The sequence below is a fragment of the Corvus brachyrhynchos genome, unplaced genomic scaffold, assembly GCF_000691975.1.
Source record: "Corvus brachyrhynchos isolate BGI_N302 unplaced genomic scaffold, ASM69197v1 scaffold68, whole genome shotgun sequence".
Taxonomy (NCBI): domain Eukaryota; kingdom Metazoa; phylum Chordata; class Aves; order Passeriformes; family Corvidae; genus Corvus; species Corvus brachyrhynchos.
Window position 1 is genome coordinate 2,205,860 of NW_008240039.1, and position 12,139 is coordinate 2,217,998.

Here is a 12,139-nt window from a genome sequence, read left to right on the forward strand (position 1 = left end):
CAAGCTCAGCTTTCTGAACTGCTCAGCTTTGTTTTTTTGGTCCCCAACCACAAATTTCAAAGGAAGTGGCAGGTTAATAATGTGAGAATGTTGAGCTGGGGAATGCCTACTGTTGTGTGAGTATCCAAAAAGGGAACTTATGCCAAGAATAGAATGAGTGGTGGATATTTTGCTATTTAAACATCTTAAGCTTAACTCAGGGCTTTATTTTACTATCACTAAGAATCTTTGCATTGAATCCCATCCCTTGTGAGAGAAGGGTTTATAGGAGAGAAGTGTATTTTTATCACTTTGTCTCAGGGCTTGGCTAACACGTCTTTGATAAATTATTAGAAAAGCATTGAACAAAATACAGTGAGAACATCTAAGCTCTTTCAGAGGCTGTACCCAAATCCATGCTGGTTTTTGAAGCCAGTCTGTAGTGCCTGACACAGTGCAATAAAATGAATGCTGATCAGTGTCTCTTTTTAGCTGAGCTTTTCCCTCCACTGTCATTATCTTCTTTCATAACAATATCCAGCCTTGATAGTGCTTAAACCAGACAAAATCTCAGCCATCCAAATACAGGGCCTTCATCTTCCTCCTTTTGAGCTCCAGTCTGGGTAATGAACATTCAGTGATCATAAGAGCAAGGCATAAATAATCTCTCCCTCTTTTTAAACACGTGGGGTTGTAAACCACAGGTGGGAGCTCTGTTAGCAGGTTAAGAAAGGTAAAAGACTTAAGCATTTGGTGGATAAGTAAACAGTAAGTTCAAGCATAAGCTTTTTATCCTCCTCAGTCTCCACCTTCCCTCTGGAGGTATTAGATGGGAAATAATTACAGTGTTCTGAGGTCAGCCCTACCCCCGAGAAGCTTCCCCTCCCCTTGCCCTGGGGAACAGCTGCTGAACTTGGGTTGCTCTGTCTGGGCTGGGAGCTGCCAAGAGCCTGTCAGGCTCCACGGGCATGGATTGGGGCACTTTTGCAGTCACCTAGAAAAGGGGATTGCACCCTGGGTGAGCAACCAGGCAGGTCCTCGTGGGTTTTGGTGGCTTGGTGACTCATGAGAAGGCTTTGTGCCAGCCTGGGGACAGCACACACAGAGCCAGCAGAGAGGCTGCTGTGACATTATGGGAATTGGGAGCTGCTTTAACAGGACATCAGACCCCCTGTTCACTATCACGTAGGTACCTTTTTCCTTTTTCCTTCAGCTGGAGCGGGGTCTGTGCTGGGGATGTGGGGTGCAGGGCAGGTGGGAAGGTCTGTGGCAGACTGGGAATGGTCCAGCCACAGCACTGCTGGTCTAATCTCTGCTTTTCAGGTTATAGAATGTGCTGAGCTCCATTAGTGCCTCCATGCAGGGCCACCCTAGTAATGTCCACTGCCCTAAAGTGAAGGATGGTCCTCATGTGACAGCCCTCAGCTGGAACAGAGCTTTATCAGTGTCTGTAACAACAACAAATTCATTTGTTTTCTCTTATTCTGTTTTTTCAGGGTCCTAGTGAGCCCTCGACAGAATTTGACTCGCATCACATTAAAAGGGACTTTCCAGGGGGCTAAAGTGGTCCGTGGGCCTGACTGGGAGTGGGGTAACCAGGATGGTAAGCTGCTTTTGGGATATCCTGTAAAACACCATTTGATTTTTTAAAAGATATATATATATAATATTTTATTTTTGCAAATTGCTGGTTGAAAATCCATGTGCTAAGCAGCAGCTTCTAGGGGAGCTGGTCAGGTGATGCAGGTTCCTGTTCTTTAGAGCATTAAATACACCTTGTTTTCTTGTATTATTTGTCACATGTCTGACATAAATGTGTGCCATCATTCAGGGTGTGGGAAGGAAGTTTTGCTGCTTTTCCTTTCATAGATGTGAAAACCTCTGGGAACCATCCTGGAAGTTCTTGTGTAAAATTGTAAATGCACACCATGTTACAAGAAAATAAAGACCCCTCTTTTCCTGAAAAAGCTTTAATTGATAGTGGAAGGTTTATCTGACTTTGTGTACAGTATCCATTTTCTTTTGGAATTCTGTGGAATGTCCTTGTTTGGATACTTTTGAGAACAGTGAGGAGAAATTCTCTATAAGGAGGGTTTCACATGGTGCACTGATGAAGGACTCTGTGGTTCCTGGAGAGTGGTTGCTGCTTTCTGTAGGAATTGAAACCTTCAGGCTGAAAATGCAGTGAGACAAAAAAGCCTTTTTAAAGCTGTTTTTGGGGTGTAATGCCTGTCCCCAGTTCACTGATAGCATTTCTGTGTGGTGCTCCAGGGCTAAGGAAGCTTTCCTGCCCGTTTGTCCCAGAGCCCTGGACACACACTCTGATGTGTACAGCTCCTTTTGCCCCTTAAGAATTAAGTCAGAAGTTCAAAGGTTTCCAAAGTTGACTCTGCCATTTATTGCAGCTCTGGGTTCAGTGGAGTACATGGATACTTGCAGGGTCTGAGAGCAAAAGCAGCTTATGCTCAATACAGCTTATCCATCCTTTTGAGATCAGAGCAGCATTTACATGTCTGAGACTTGTGCTGCTTCTGGTGGTGGTGACCTGAAAGCAGCTCCCTGAGCAGGAGCAGTGAGAGGAACCCCAAATCCAGCCCTCAGCTGGTCTCCCATGAGCATGGTTTTGGTGGAGCTGTGTCCATCCACAGCCGTGTCATGGATAGAACTGACACCAAAACCCAATGTTTGCATTGTGCTTTTCAGATGAGCTGCTAGATGAGGAATTCAGCTCCTTTGAGCTGTTAAATTGCAGGACTTGCAGACAATCAGAAGTTCCTCAGTGAGACAGATGCTGCTGTCCCCGTTTGGGGAAGTCCTGGGGAAGTGTTGGGACCTGCCCAAGTGCACCACAGAGTGACTTGGCAGCAGAGTGGGGTTGGGAACCTGCAAGCCCTGACTGCCTTCATGAGGCTCAGTGTTGTCTCTTGGATGACAGCACGTCCCAGTGCCCATCCAGCTTCACCTCCACACATCCATCCTCCTGTTCTGAAGAAAACAAATTTTATTTGCTGTTTCTCCACCTGGCTGGTGTTGGGGAGAGATTTAAAGATCCTGGGTGGGTTTTGCAGCACTGCTGAGTTTTTTTTCTTGCCACAGTGTGGTGCCATGACACCATGTGTGTGTTCCCTAACTAGGCCATGCTCCTGCACACCAGGAATTCTCCACAGAATCATTCCAAAATGAGCATCTCGCTGGGTTTCTACAAACTTAACGCAGAGATTCCCTCTTAATTGGTCAAAGTGAGTTGTCTCATGATCCAATTTTCCTGATTTTCACTTCTTTTCCCCTCAGGGGGTGAAGGTAAGACCGGCCGCGTGGTCGATATCCGGGGCTGGGACGTGGAGACCGGCCGCAGCGTTGCCAGCGTCACCTGGGCAGATGGAACCACCAACGTTTACAGGGTGGGCCACAAGGGAAAAGTGGACCTCAAATGTACCGTGGAGGCTTCTGGGGGCTTCTACTACAAGGAGCATCTCCCAAAATTAGGTGGGTGGAGACAAACCTTTGCTGAGAGAAGTCTGTGTTGAGAAGTTGTGATTCACACAGCCCTTGGCGCTGAAGCCATTTTGCGTGGAAGACATAAAACCACCTCCTGATTTTCTGAGGTTCCCAGTTAATAAGCATCATTTGAGAGAATTTGGTTTGTGTGTGAGCATGGTGCTTGATCTCAGAGTTGTTGATGAAATAGTTTGGCCTTTTGGTGGTAAAACCGTCAGTTACCCACAGTTGTATCCCAAGGAACACAATTTCTGCTGGAAATGCAGGAAATTCCCACTCTGTTACAGAGAATCCAGCTTTTCTCACTTTGGTCAAGTTTGTCCATCCAAAGCTTTTAATTCTTCAGACAAGCTGTTGTTCACTGTGCTTTTAGAGAACAAACACTTTCCTGGTGGAGCCAAAAGTGTGTTCAGTGGGGGGAATGTGACCAAAGGGAGACTTTGGAGAGCGGAACAGCCAAAAATTAGAAAAAGTGATGGGAAAAGGTGAAGTCTGTATTGGCAACTTGCTGCCATCCACCTTTCCTCTTAAGTCCAAGGAAGCTCCTTGTGGTTTTGGACTTGAAGCTTTTTTTTACCTAGGTGTAATTTAGTTGTGGGGTTGTTTTTTTAATGAGGTGCAGGGACCATCTTTGTCTCCCCTGAAGGAAAACAGAGTGGTCTGGTTTTGTGTTTACAGCAGCAGAATCAGGGTTTTTATCAGACTTTTCAGATAAAACTTTTCAGGCAGACTTTTATTTGTCTTTCTCAGACTTTTCTCTCCCTGAGCAGTTTGGCAAGAGCATGAGGGGAGGGGAGGGTTGGATGAGGAGCTTAATTCCAGGGGTATGGCTGCATGGGAAGGGTAGGAGGGCAAGGCACTCCTCAGAGTGAGTTCTGTGGCTGCCTGGGGAGGGGAGAACTAAGTTTGGGTGCTGTGTGGGTGTGTCTGAACAGCAGTTGTGGGTGAGTGGATTGCTAAGAACAGCTCCTGGTGTCTGCCAGGGCCTGAGAGGCATTCCCCGCTCTGCAGAGGAACAAAATGTGTCTTGTTAGAGCTGCTTCTGTTTAATTCATATTAATATCCAGTTAGAGTTAAATCCTACTGATTCCTCTGCATAGTGCTGCCCTATAGAGTGTATAGGGCATGAAAAGGGGTTTGCACCGTTCTGCCCCAATTAATGTTAATTTTCAACCCTTGTAACGAAGCTGAGGTGTGTGACTGCACCCTGCATGCCTGTGGGTGCTGTCCTTGTTGTCCCCAGGGAAACCAGCCGAGCTGCAGAGGAAGGAGAGCACAGACAGGCATCCCTTCCAGCACGGGGACAAGGTGAAGTGCCTGCTGGACATCGACATCCTGCGCGAGATGCAGGAGGGCCACGGAGGCTGGAATCCCAAAATGGCCGAGGTATGTCCCTGGATACTCCCCTGGATACAATTCCAGCCTCTCCCTCATTCTGCACCGCCCAGAAAGTTAGCAGAACATCTTTGTGTGACCTTAAAGTCGACTGAATCACAAATACAGATATTTTTAGTGATAGGACACTGGAGTCAGAGTTATTTTTAGGCTCTGTTGGGATGAGAGTGGCCTTGTGGATCCCTGCAAAAGTCTTGGAAGAAAAAAAAAAAAAAAAGATAATAATGGCTGGTTTTTTTGTTTTTAAATGAGCCATGGATCTTTTCTTTGGAGTTCTGGATCCATTCCTTGTTTGGCTTCTTTTGTGCTGTGCATTACTGGTAATGAAAGTTATGTGTTTTGTCAGCACTAGGCTCTGTCCCTGACCAGGGCTAAGAATTTCTCAGCCCATATGGTATTTTTGAAGCTTAGTCTTCCCTTTAAATTGAAGAGCCATCAGTCTGCTGTCACCTGTTGTCCTAAAAACCCCAGAGAGTGGAGGAAATAAAGCTAGAAATAGCACCTATTACTGTAGAATAGCATGAATAAATGCTATAAAACTATAAAAGATAGGTTAAATACATATCCTGGCCCAACCTGCCCTACAGGTGAGCAGACTTTTTGAAATCAGGCTTTAAAATGTCAAGGCAAACTCTGCCATTTCAGTTTTAAACTGGAAATTTCCTAACTGAGCCTCTTTTTTTGGTTTTTTTTTTCAGCCTGGCAGGCAGGGACTTGGTATTCTCTGATGAACTTCAACAAGGCTACCAGTGGAGCCATGAATCCTTTTATTTCAGCTAAGGAGTACAGCCCCAAAGCTGTAGTTTTTGGGTGTTGCTGTGTCTGTTGTTGGTTGTTAAACCTCTGTGCTCCTGAATTCCTGTTGTTGGGGAATGCAGGGGTAGAGAGGGATGATAGCAGTGAAACAGGAACCTCCTGTCACCTCAGAAACTGGCATTTTTTACATCTTTATAAACCATGAGCTGCTCAGAACCTGCCAGAACAGCAGACCTAGAACCCTGCACCACACAGTTTTATTTTGTTTTCTGTACCATGCCCCTTTTCCCCTCCCAGACTGTGCCTTGCTGGTATTTTATAACGCAGAAGGAAGGAGGACCATTTGTGCCACGTTTTCAAGCATTTTTGCACTCTGTATTCCTATCCCCCTCCTCCCCCAATACGCTGCTCCTTCAGAGGAGCTTTTAGAGGAGCCTTTCCCCTCCTTTTGTAGAAAAACAATGGTTGCATCTCATGTAGAGCAGGTTTGGGAGCACTGTGGATGGGAAATGCTGGGTGATTTAGCCACCTATGCCTTGGACGCCTTCTTTCCCCACTATTAAGCAACATGATTTATTTAGGGGCTTTTCACTCCTTTTTTTTGCTTTTTCTTTGTTTTTCCCCTCCTATCCAAAGTTCATTGGCCAGACAGGGACCGTGCACAGGATCACAGACAGAGGGGACGTGAGGGTCCAGTTCAACAGTGAGACCCGCTGGACTTTCCATCCTGGAGCCCTGACCAAGGTAGGTGCTGGGCCTGGCCTGGGAATGCTGCAGGGAGGTCACTGAACCTGCTGGGTTAGGGCTCAGAGTGTCACCAGCAGGTGCTGAAGGAACACCGTGCTGTTATAAACAGGGTTGTCCTATTTTATGAACTTTTTGCATTTCTAAGTCCTTAAGGTAACCTCCGTTTCTTAATTTCAGCTTCCAGTACCTCATCCTTCTGCAGCTGCCTTTCCCTTGTGATGAACCTTCTCCCACATAATTTCCCTTTGATTTTTTTTTGTTCTTCTCTGCTTTGTGTTTCCACGTTGTTCTTTTTTGCATCTTTGTCTCGCTTCTCTCTGATTTCTTCTGAATCTTTCATCCAGCCCTTCTCATTTTGTGGCTGCATTTCCAAAGCTCACAGCTCTGGCCTTCCCCAGAGGTTTGAGGACTTTGAAATGTGGATGATTAGAAAAAGAGATAATTAGGTACAGAAGAAGCTGCTGAAAGACCATAAAATTCTGACCTGAGCAAGGTCACAATGCTAAAAACTCCCAATACCAGTGGAAAATGCAGTGTCAGACTGTTTTGCACAAAATTAGTCTGCTCTGAAAAGTGTGTTTTGACACTGCTCCCCTCCCAGCTCAGTGAGCAGAGGGAGCAGCTGGCAAATTACCAGCACAGATAAACCCTGGTTTCCCTTTTCTGTTTTAAATAACAAACAGATTTAACTTCCTTATTGGAGTGAATTAAAATCTGCAGTGCCGAGCCAGGTGTAGCGAGGAGATGGACCAAGAAAACTTCTGTACTTTATCTGGTATTAATTACAAACAATTTGGAGGAAAAGAAGTGAGGGAACTGCCTGTTCCAAATTATTTCCCTACTTAAATGTGCACTTGGCTTAAAAGAATTGGTCTGTGTTTATTTTGCAGCTCAGTGGTTACAGCTTTCTTGCTAACTGCATTTATGTTTTGCAATGCTGTTTTTTGACTCAGTGGGTGTCTTGTTTGTTGGGATTTTGGGAGTGGGGTGGAGGGGCTGATCAGTATTATTTTTTTCTCTGTGTGTGTGTGTGTGTGTGTAGCTTCATCCCCCAAAAGCTTATGACTTTCTTTTTCTTGTAGCTCAACACCTTTTGGGTTGGTGATGTGGTCCGGGTGATAGATGATATGGAAACAGTGAAGCGGTTCCAACCTGGTCATGGGGAGTGGACAGATGAGATGGCACCTGTGAGTGCGCGCCAGTTCCAGTTCCAGGACAGTCCAGTAACCTCCTGAGCTTCCCCCAAGCCCTGAGCACTTAGAGATGGGCTTGTATCCCCCCCCCAGAATTCCGGCTGGGAAGTCCCTGCCCAGCCCCTGGTGCTGGTGGCTCTCGGTGACGCCGTCGTGTCCACGGCACCCAAACGGGAAAAGGGGGAATCCCTCAAAAAGGATTTGGCTGCCACCAACTCACATGAGAGGTTTCCATAAGCAAAATCCTCTTATGCTCTCCCTGATTCTCTGGAATGAGGCAGGGAAGTGCAAAAATGGTCTGATCAGCCCAGTATGGCTAAAAAGTGGGATACAGGTGTCCTCCAGGAGCAGCTAAAGCCCAGAGGAAACCATCCCTAGTCCCAGTTTGATCAGTTCTTATCAGCACCTCCCTCCCCAGCCGTTTCCATGTGTCTGGGAAAACCCTGCCATGCCAAACCAGTGAGAGAGAAACTGGTGAGAACCCTCTGGTGTCCTCGAAGTGGGAGCTGTCTGCGAGTGTGTCACTTGTCCAGTGCTTCTTTTCACACAGCGGGAGCTGCAGCTTTGCGAAAATAAAAACAAACCCCAAAACCTTGGCTTTGGGTCTGGGAACTGCAGTTTTGGGGGGGGGAGAAAAAAGAAAATCCTTTTTTTTTTTCTTTGCAGACCCTGGGGCACATTGGGAAGGTGATCAAGGTCTATGGGGATGGAGATCTGCGAGTGTCAGTGGGGGGACAGTCCTGGACCTTCAACCCTGCCTGCCTGACAGCCTACCAGAGGGAGGAGGAGGCCAACCTGATGACCACAGAGAGTGCCAAGGAATCCAAAAGTGAGGGACAAGTCTGGTCCCCCAGGGGCTGGCAGCTCTTGGATCCAGCTCTTTGGAGGGTGCTAAAATCCAGATGTTCTTCCCTGCCTGGAGAACTAAAGTCCAGCTGTGCCTTACTGGGCAGACAAAGCTTAGGAAAATGCAGGGTTTAGGACTGGGAAATGCTGGGATTAATGGGAAAATGCAGAATTTAGGATTTTGAAATGCTGGCCTTAACAGGAAAATATAGAATAAAGCCCAGCTGTGCCCCACTGGGGAAGCAAAGCTGGCCTTAACACGAAAATAGAGAATTTAGGACTGGGAAATGCTGGGATTAATGGGAAAATGCAGAATAAAGCCCAGCTCTGCCTTACTGGGCAAGGAAAGCTGGCCTTGACAGGAAAACACAGGATTTAGGACTGGGAAGTGCTGGTCTTAACAGGAAAATACAGAATTTAGGACTCAGAATTGCTAACCACAGCACTGCCCTAGGTTCAGTATTTGCCTCATCCTTGTCCTGTCCCAGTTCCCTGTTCCATCCTGTTTCCTCTACAAGGACACTGATTCTTGAGGGCTTGTGAAATATTCCCAGGTCCTTGCATGGAACTGTTGTGAAATCAACGATTATTTTGCCTAATCCGCCCTGAAATCGAGTTTGGGATCACATGGTGCGTGGAGTGGATTTTTTGGGTGCTTTGCACATCTGCTCATACATTTTTTTCGTGGCCTGACCGTCCTGATTTCCTCTGGATGTCAGGATCATGTGGGAGAGAGGACAGACGTGCCAGGATTTTTTTGTTTTCCTGATGTAGATGGATCTTTGACTGTTTCCTCAAGTCAGACTTGCAAACTTGAGGGAGAACTTGCAAAATTTTTCACTTTGCTCTGCCTGGGGAGCTGTGACAGCTCTGTCCCCTCAAACACTGAGAATTGTGTGGTGACAGGTCCATTTTTTTCTCTTTTTCAGGTACTTTGGTGACTGTCCTGGAGAAGCTGCTGTCCCAGAGGACGGAGTCGGAGCACGCAGGGTGCCTGGTCATTTGTGCAGCCCTCAACAACGCAGCCAAAGTCCGGGAGCTCCTCCAGAAATACCCAGACAAGGCAAGTTTGGAAGACAAAAATGGTTCTTTTTCCTTTGTTTCTACTCTTTAAAACACTGTCATAAAATTTTGTAGTCGAGCAGGGAAAAGGATGTGAGAAAAATAAGATATTTTTCAGGCTCAGTGATATCTCCTATCAGTTGGAATATTATTTTGTGGCAATTTAGGATTAAATTCACAAGTTAAATGTGCGTATTTGGTGGCTCTAGTTTGTGGCATTAAATCTGAACTAAAGTCCTTACAACACCTTTCCCAAGCTGGCTTTTCCCAGGTTTCCTGTATGGCCACTGCAGCTGTAGAATGAGGGGGAGAGGGATTTATCTATATGAAAACAGGAGCAGATATCAGAGGATCTGCTGGAAAAGGAAGCCAGGGATTGTGTCTGGCTGTGCCTGTCCTTAGAGGACCTTATAAAATCACATTGTTGGAATCAGGAGGGAGAAAAGCTGCCCAGATCTGTGCAGTGTCTTATCTCATGTCTGACTGGAGCAGGGAACTGGGCTGGACTTGTTGCTGGACAATTTCTGTGCCTGCAGAGTGCCAAACTGTCAGCATCACATCTCCTGAAACCTCCTTCAGGGAGGGGCTCAGGGTTTAGGAACAGGGGGAAAAAAGAACCACCAAAGTCTTTCAGCAGTGTGTCCTTGGAAACCACTGGTAACAAAAAGAGGTTTTGTTGGGGCTGTGTCTGTGGGGCTGGCAGGAGGAGCTGCGACCCAGGAAAAGCAGGATCAGCTCTGAAGGAACCCCTGTGAAGCTGATTTAGTGGTTATTTGTCTGGTATTTATTGTAGTTCTTTATTTATAAACTTAATGGGGATTCTGGGGATGGGAAGGAGACACAAATAACTGCAATTCTCAAATTGATCCCAGACAGGAAAGTCCCAAGAGTAAGAATCCATGATATGATCAGTTGTTTTTATTAGACTTCTATTTCTACTCCAATATTTATATTAATAAATCAGCTATTTCTGTTGGAGTCTTACAGAGAGCAGGCTGGATTTGAGGTTCACTTAGAGCAGGTTGGAATTGCTTGGCAGGGTTTTTCCAGCTTATCAGCACTGTCTGCCTTGTCTAGATGGAAGAACAGCAGTGACCTCTAATTCCTCTTTGCCCAAAGGACTCGCCCATCATTTTGTGCCTATCCAGGGAAGTGCTGCCCCTCCTGCTCTGACTGCTGCATAAAATCAGCTGCAGGGAAAAAACCTTGATTATTAACTTGTTCTCCTTGCCAGTCTGCTGAGGTTTTGTGCCTCCTTCTCCTCTCCTTAGCCTCCCACTGGTTTCAGTAGCTACTTTGCCTTTTTGTTCCCTCTTGCCTCTTGTTCTTCAGTGCCTTTAATTCTCCAGAACTCTCACTGCAGCACTCGAGCACTGAGATCTCCCCTGCAGCCACTGCACCCACTGAAGTACCTGCAGCAGCACAGCACAGTGGGGGCTTGGCACCTCCAAGGCCTTATGCAAAGCTAATTTGAGTTCCTCACACATTTCCCTCGCGGGAAGGGAATTGTTGGCAGGGATATCAAGGCGTGTTGTGCTTGCAGGCACAGAGCGATTTGGCAGCAGGGCTGTGCAATCACAGCTCTGGCTTCCAGCTCTGTTCTCTCACTTCTCCCCTCTTCACTAAACGTGCTGTCCCCTTCCCCTTCCAAAATGTTTTGGGACAAGGTCAGCTGGGAGCTGCTGGCCAGGGAGAGGAGCCAGCAGGGCACGGACTTTGTGGGATTTCTGGGCAGTTCCCACTCTGCTCCCAGCACAGGACAAGGTCATCCCTTATTTTCTGTGTCTCTGCCCTTCCCAAAGGTCGATGCCAAGAACCAGGGCAGGACTGCCCTTCAAATTGCCTCTTACCAGGGGCACCTGGAGGTGGTGAAGACCCTGCTGCAGGCACACGCCAACGTCAACCTGCGGGACGACGAGGGGGACACGGCGCTGCACTACGCAGCCTTTGGGTAGGACACCTCCCCTCCTGCTATCCCTGATGGAAAACTTCCATCCTGGATAGAAATGGACACTCTGTGTCAAGGATGTGTGACTGGTGGAGGCTTTTCCTCTGGTTTTGATGTTGGGAATTGGCCTTGGAGTTTCAGCCCACAGGAGCATTTCTTTCTCTACAACAGCATCCTTCTTTCCAGAAGGATTTCTATCTACCACAGGATTTCTTAGCGCAGGGATTTCTCATCCTCCACAGCTAGTTCAGTTTCCATGCTAGGAATTTTCAGAGGGAATCAGAAGAAGAAAGTGATGAGGAAGTTTCAGTCATTAAACGCTTTCCAAGGGGATGAGGGAGGTGGTTTGGTGGATTGAGATCAATTTGTTTGGTTGGGTTCTGTAAGTTTGTGCGTTTTCCAGAGCAAGATGAGATTTTGAATTCTATCATCAGTTACCAGGGAAGAATTCATCAATAAGAATGAGAATTCCTGTTGTTTTAGAGCAGAGAGCACAAATTAGGAAGGTTTTGTTGCATGTGGGAGTTTTTTTAACACTAAGAGAAGTGGGGTGAGGCTGAGAGGATACAAAACCTGAGTTCTGTTGCTTTGCAAGAGGGAAGAATTTACTGTGTGCACAGGATTGACTCTAATCTGGTTTTGTCCTTGCTTGTAAACCAGAAACCAAGCTGAGGTTGCCCGTGTGCTCCTGGCTAAAGGAGCCAGTGCAGACCTG

The 12,139-nt window shown here is 46.7% G+C and overlaps 1 protein-coding gene across 3 annotated transcripts in view; it reads left to right on the top strand.

Moving 5' to 3' along the window:
* Positions 1–12,139, top strand: part of MIB2 (mindbomb E3 ubiquitin protein ligase 2) — a 39,308-nt gene that overhangs the window by 17,831 nt on the left and 9,338 nt on the right. The window contains exons 1-10 of one of the 3 annotated variants that reach the window (XM_017744054.1): positions 44–1,164; positions 1,476–1,582; positions 3,271–3,465; positions 4,721–4,863; positions 6,265–6,372; positions 7,458–7,562; positions 8,235–8,397; positions 9,344–9,477; positions 11,279–11,427; positions 12,085–12,139. In XM_017744054.1, the coding sequence (XP_017599543.1) occupies positions 1,112–1,164; positions 1,476–1,582; positions 3,271–3,465; positions 4,721–4,863; positions 6,265–6,372; positions 7,458–7,562; positions 8,235–8,397; positions 9,344–9,477; positions 11,279–11,427; positions 12,085–12,139 (1,212 nt within the window). In that variant the 5' untranslated portion in view covers positions 44–1,111. Of the gene's footprint in view, positions 1–43; positions 1,165–1,475; positions 1,583–3,270; positions 3,466–4,720; positions 4,864–6,264; positions 6,373–7,457; positions 7,563–8,234; positions 8,398–9,343; positions 9,478–11,278; positions 11,428–12,084 lie in introns of those variants that run through there. The other 2 variants (XM_017744051.1, XM_017744052.1) reach the window with 2 other exon arrangements.